This window comes from Nicotiana attenuata, chromosome 6, assembly GCF_001879085.1.
Source record: "Nicotiana attenuata strain UT chromosome 6, NIATTr2, whole genome shotgun sequence".
Lineage (NCBI taxonomy): Eukaryota > Viridiplantae > Streptophyta > Magnoliopsida > Solanales > Solanaceae > Nicotiana > Nicotiana attenuata.
Genome location: NC_031994.1, coordinates 56,664,911 through 56,670,650, shown reverse-complemented (window position 1 = coordinate 56,670,650; position 5,740 = coordinate 56,664,911). Strand labels below are relative to the sequence as shown.

The 5,740-nt window shown below is 35.8% G+C and overlaps 1 protein-coding gene across 1 annotated transcript; it reads left to right on the top strand.

Annotated features, from left to right (window-relative positions):
* Positions 1,111–2,561, top strand: LOC109227857. Its single transcript, XM_019393048.1, has 2 exons — positions 1,111–1,324; positions 1,477–2,561. The coding sequence occupies exons 1-2, from the start codon at positions 1,111–1,113 to the stop codon at positions 2,559–2,561; spliced, it is 1,299 nt and encodes a 432-aa protein (XP_019248593.1).

Genomic DNA, 5,740 nt, shown 5'->3' with positions numbered 1-5,740 from the left:
AAATTTAGATGGTTCAGTGAATACGTTTGAAAGGCTGCTCTGAGTTTGCATCTTTCTTAATTTAATGGAAACTTTGTAACCTTTTGTATATTCGGGGGGTCATGGGATTGAACTCCTTCTGAACTTATGTTTGTTTATCTGTGTTCAATTTTTATTGCATTTACTCTTTATATTTTAGCACTGTGCATTCATAAGTTCTTATTGGTATATCTTATAGTTTACAAATTGAACTATGTCAAAGGAGATAAAGAATAGTTTGTTATAGCATTTTGAAACATACAACTTCAAGTAAATTTGTGTTTTGTGATTTTTAGGTCTTTCTAGCAAAAGTCGATATGATCACGAGTTTTTAAAATGCTCAAGCTTCTGCAGCTTCTTCTAGTTCTCCTTTGACAAGTTCTCCATGTCCAGTTATTAATAATAATATTAATCCTTCCCAAGCATCGGATAAAGTGTGGGATTATGAGCCCGATCCTGCTAAAAAAAACCAATTTCAGAATATCCTCCTAATTTACGTGACCGTGTAAGGAGAAATTATATACAAAATGGAGCTTGTGAACCTCGTGGTTTTGTCTTTCCAAAAAGAGATTTTGGGGAAATAATGCGTCATTTTAATCCTGAATGGTTTAAAACTTCATGTTCTCAATGGTTAGAATATAGCATTAAACAAGATGCAGCATTTTATTTATGTTGTTACTTGTTTAAAAATGAGGTTGGAGGATATGGAAAAAAAGTAGGTGATGTTTCACAACGGATGGTTTTAGAGGTTGGAATAAAGGTTTAGAAAGACTTATATCACATGTGGGTGACGTGAGTAGTGTTCATAATCGATGTTTCAAGATGATGCTAGATTTAATGAACCAAGAACAATCCATTCTAACTTCTTTGGACAAGCAATCTGAGAAAATTAAAAGTGAACATCGAGTTCGTTTGAATGCTTCAATTGATGTGATAAGGTATCATTTAAAAGAAGAAATTCATTTTTAGGGCCATGATGAGAGTGTAACTTCTACTAGAAGAGGCCATTTTTTCGATCTCTTAAAATGGTATGCAGATAGGAAGGAAGATGTAAAAAATGTGGTATTAGAAAAAGCTCCAAAAAATAACACCATGACTTCTCCTGATATTCAGAAAGATATTGTGAATTCTTGTGCAAAAGAAATGGTAAAAGCAATTATTAAAGACTTGAATGGGGATTTTTTTGGGATATTAGTTGATGAGTCTAAGGATGTCTCTCATAAGGAACAAATGTCTCTTGTTCTGCGCTATGTCAATAAAGAGGGTGAACTTATTGAGCGATTCCTTGGTCTTGTTCATGTTAAAGGTACAACTGCACATGCATTACAATAATAAATATATTCTTTGCTTTTACAACATTCATTGAGTTCATCTCTAATACGGGGACAAGGGTATGATGGAGCTAGTAACATGCAAGGAAACATCTTAAAACTTTGATTCTGAAAGATAATTCTTCAGCACATTGCATACATTGCTTTGCTCATCAGTTGCAATTGACTCTTGTAGCTGTTGCAAAGAAACGCCATGATGTAAATAATTTTTTTGATATTCTTGCTAATATTTTGAATGTTTTTGGAGGTTCTTATAAGCGTAGGGAGATGCTTAGAGATGATCAAGCTGAAAAATTAGATGAGTTATTAGTGCTTGGTGAAGTTCATACAGGAAGTGGATTAAATCAAGAACTTGGGCTTCAAAGACCAGGTGATACCCGTTGGGGATCTCACTTTAAGACATTGCATAACTTTATTTCTTTATTCTCATCGATTGTTCATATACTTGGAGTTCTTGCAAATGAGGATTCAAATTATCAAGAGAAAGCATTAGCCAAAAGTCTAGTGGAAGATATAAGATCTTATGAGTTTGTTTGTATATTACATTTGATGTTAAAACTATTGGCAATTACATATGATTCGAATATGGCCCTACAAAAAAAAGATCAAGATATTGTTAGTGCAATGAAACTTGTTGATTTTACAAAGAGGCAATTGCAAACAATGAGAGAATCTAAATGGAATTCTTTGATAGAAGATGTCTCTTCGTTTTGTGATAAGAATGGTATTGTAATCCCAAAAATGGATGAGAAGTATGCACTTGGAAAGTCGAAGCGTAAAAGCTCAACTGTTACATATTCCCATCATTTGTACGTAGAGGTTTTTTGTGCTGCTATTGATTTGCAACTTTCGGAGCTTAACGGTTGTTTTAGTGAAGTGAATATTTCTCTGCTTCTTGGTATGGCTAGTTTGAGTCCCGGTGATTCTTTTGCGAATTATTATAAAAACAAGATTATGAAACTTGCTACATATTATCCAAATGAGTTCACTGCTTCTAAGCTTGAAGATCTTAGTTATGAGCTTGACAACTATATTGACTATGTGCGAGAAATGGACAATGCATTCTCTAACTTGAAAGGGCTTGGTGATCTGTCGAAGACATTGGTTAAAACAAATATTCACAAGACATGGGGACTTGTTTATTTGCTTGTGAAGCTGAATTTGATATTACTTGTGGCTACTGCAACGGTTGAAAGGGCTTTTCTTCAATGAAGTTTATTAAAAATGATTTGCGAAGCAGGATTGGTGATGACTTTTTGAATGATTGTTTAGTTTGTTTTATAGAGGATGAAGTATTTGAAAGTGTATCTAATGATGCGATCATTGATCGTTTTCAAATCATGACAACTCATCGAGTGCAATTGAAATGATAATGTTTATATTCATATATTGTGTTTGTCTTTCGTTACTTTTTAAATATATATTAAATATCGATACTCATTCTTTAGTCAGTTTGATATTGTATATAAAATTGAACTTGCACATAAAATTGATAATTTTGGCTTGGTTGTACATAACTTAGATGCAGATTTGAGTGCAAAGGTTGATGCGTGTAACGCTCAACAATTTAAATGAGTTGTGTGAAGCTGAAAAAAATCTTCTAGACCAAATTGAGGAGCTAAAACGAGAATACCAATCATTAGATCATATTTTTCTTGAGGATGCCAATGTTAAGAAGAGTGATCTAGAGTCATATGAGGGAGTAGATAACATTACCATGGGAGACTTGAGTGTGTAAATATAGGGATGCAAATAGTAGTAAGATTCATGAGTTAGGGCGCATTAGACCTCATTCCAATTATTTTTCCACATTGTGTTTAGATAGTAAGATAGTAATCGAGCCATCTGAGCCTATGAGGGAGTCAAAGAGTGAGGATGAGAGTGCCTATATTCTTAAATTTGTTGTGCCAAAAAGTAAAAATTATATTCCTCATTTAAAGGCCAAGAAGTGCAGAGTGAAAAAATTATTACTTGGCCTTGTTATCATTGTAGCCCCACAACTGGAGCATAGTCGTAGACTGGATGCCATGTTAGGGGTACAATTCATAAGTTCAAGGTGGAGGCAAAAAAAAAGTGGTTCACGTCGTGCCACGATGTTAAATTAGGCGCTTGTTGGGAGGCGACCCAGCTTTACTGCTTTATTTTATTTTTGATTTTTTTCTTATTGTATCATTTTTGTAGTGTTGTTTTATTTTGTAGGATTTTGAGCATAGGGAGAAAAGCCATAGGAAGTGTGCAAAAGTGAGCCATGTGGTTGGAACTAAGTGTGGGGTGCCCGCACAAAGGATCATACCTGGGAGAAGTCTGAGTATCCCGTGAGTTGCTAATGCTTTGGCCTTAAATTCTTCCTATGCCTTAACTTGCTACTTGTCACTTATTACTCTCGTATTAAAATGTTCGTTTCTTCCATGATTCCATGATTAATTGCTACTTGCCTTAATTGTCTTACTTGTTCACTTTAATTGTCATATATTTGGCTTGTCTTGTTGCTTTTATTAATTGCAGAGTTCCTTAATTTGGTACGAGGTTCCTTTATGGCTTTTGATGGTAGGCTATAATTACGTATTTTAGTCGATTATTATATTCCAATTTACTGCACTTCAGTTGAGTTTGCGCTTTAATCGCTAGTGTTTTGCACTAATTGTGTGTTCATGCCTTGTAGAAGTGATTCCGAGCTATGTAGATGTTATGGAATGAATTCAAGTGATTTGGAGCTTTGAAGTCTGAGTAAAATCCCAAGGAATTAAGTCGGGATCGTGTTCAGGGATCAATGGATGATAGTTAAGAACGAACGAAGAATCGAGTAGGCATATTGCACACTGTCTAGTAAAATGCACATAACTTTTTACTCAGAACTCCATTTGATCTCCACAATACATGGTTGAAAAGAAATTCAAAGGGCTACAACTTTCATGTTTTAAGTTTTCCAAATTCCAAACAGAACAGGGTGAAAAATGCACGACAAGTGCGCGGCTGCACACTGGCCGCAGATGTGAGGCGAAAACTGGCCAAAATCCGCAGCCAAATCCGCGGTTGAATCCGCGGCCAAGACGTCCGGACCTGGAAAAGTGTCCTTATTCACGTAGGAGAAGGTATAATTATTTGGGCCCGACCCTGATTGGTATATATACATGGAAAAACGATATTTTGAGCACCTTTTACAGACTTTTGACATAATTTAGACCTAAGGAGGCTAAGGAGACCGAGAATTCGACCTAAGGAGGCAAGAACACACTAGGAGCAAGGAAGAGAATTCTTCTACAAGTTTCTCACTTCCTTCTTCCTATTTTCATTATTGGTTATGAATTCTAGTATTGTATTTTTGCATACTATTATGAATAGCTAATTTGTTATCTAAAGTTTTGATAGAACCTTTTGTAGGATGAATTCTTGTTATATTTTTATATAATTAAGCCATTGGATTTCTCTACTTGTTCAACTACATGTATGTTGTTGTTGATTGAATGGCCATCAATTGACTGTGCCTATTTAGTGTGTACTGCTCGAGAGAGAGTACATATTTAGGTAGTTGTTGAATAACATCACTCCTAACATATGTGAGAGATCAATACGGAGGGTTTAAAGGCGGTATTAGAGATAACGAAACCTTGGTGCGATCATAGTGAGCGGTAAATTAGTGCTAGCTAGTGTAGTTCGAGAGAATACATCTACTAAATTGTGGTAGTTGCTCGAGAGAGAGCTACGACATTCAGAGTACTCACGATCGGTAGAGAATACTTAGGCAAAATTATAGAAGACGTAGCGGGAAGGATTCCAAAAATTAGGGAAATCATAACTCGAGACCTTCTAATATTTTCTCCAACCCTTAGTATCCCTAGTTTTTAATTTACTTATTTAATTTGTTAGTTAATTAGTTAGACATAAAAATCTTAATATTATAACTTAGGAATTGTCGAGCTTGACTTCCGAGTGATATTGAACAATTATAGTGAAACCTTAGTTCTCTGTGGGATTCGACTCCGAACTTTTAGACCGGATTATATTTGCATCGACTGATAACTAGGGATTCTAGCCTAACTTATGCTCATTTTGCTTAGGTTTTGGATAGAAAATGTGTAAAAGTATTCCCGAAAACTAAATTATTGTGTTTGTTCGCAGAGTTTGGTCAAAATGAAGCAAGAAAGTCATAACCAGCTCATAAAGGAGTTAAAACCTGCACAAGTTCAAAGCTGAGATAAAAGCGCTGACAGCAAAGGAAAAGAGCAGCCGCGGAAGGTCCACCGCTGGGGCGGCCACAATTACGCTGAGAGCGGAATTGAGATTCAGAGAGGCATTTTGGGGTACAACAGATACCGCTTACCGCGGTGAAATAGCGCGGTAGCGGAATAATTGACGCGGCTGCGGTGCAAATTCCGCTGAGGGCGAAATAA

Excerpts from the sequence above, each read along its gene's own strand:
- LOC109227857 (XM_019393048.1), top strand. The coding sequence starts at position 1,111 with ATGACTTCTCCTGATATTCAGAAAGATATTGTGAATTCTTGTGCAAAA. Across the intron at positions 1,325-1,476 it reads TGGTCTTGTTCATGTTAAAG|CACATTGCATACATTGCTTT; the intron begins GTACAACTGCAC and ends ATAATTCTTCAG.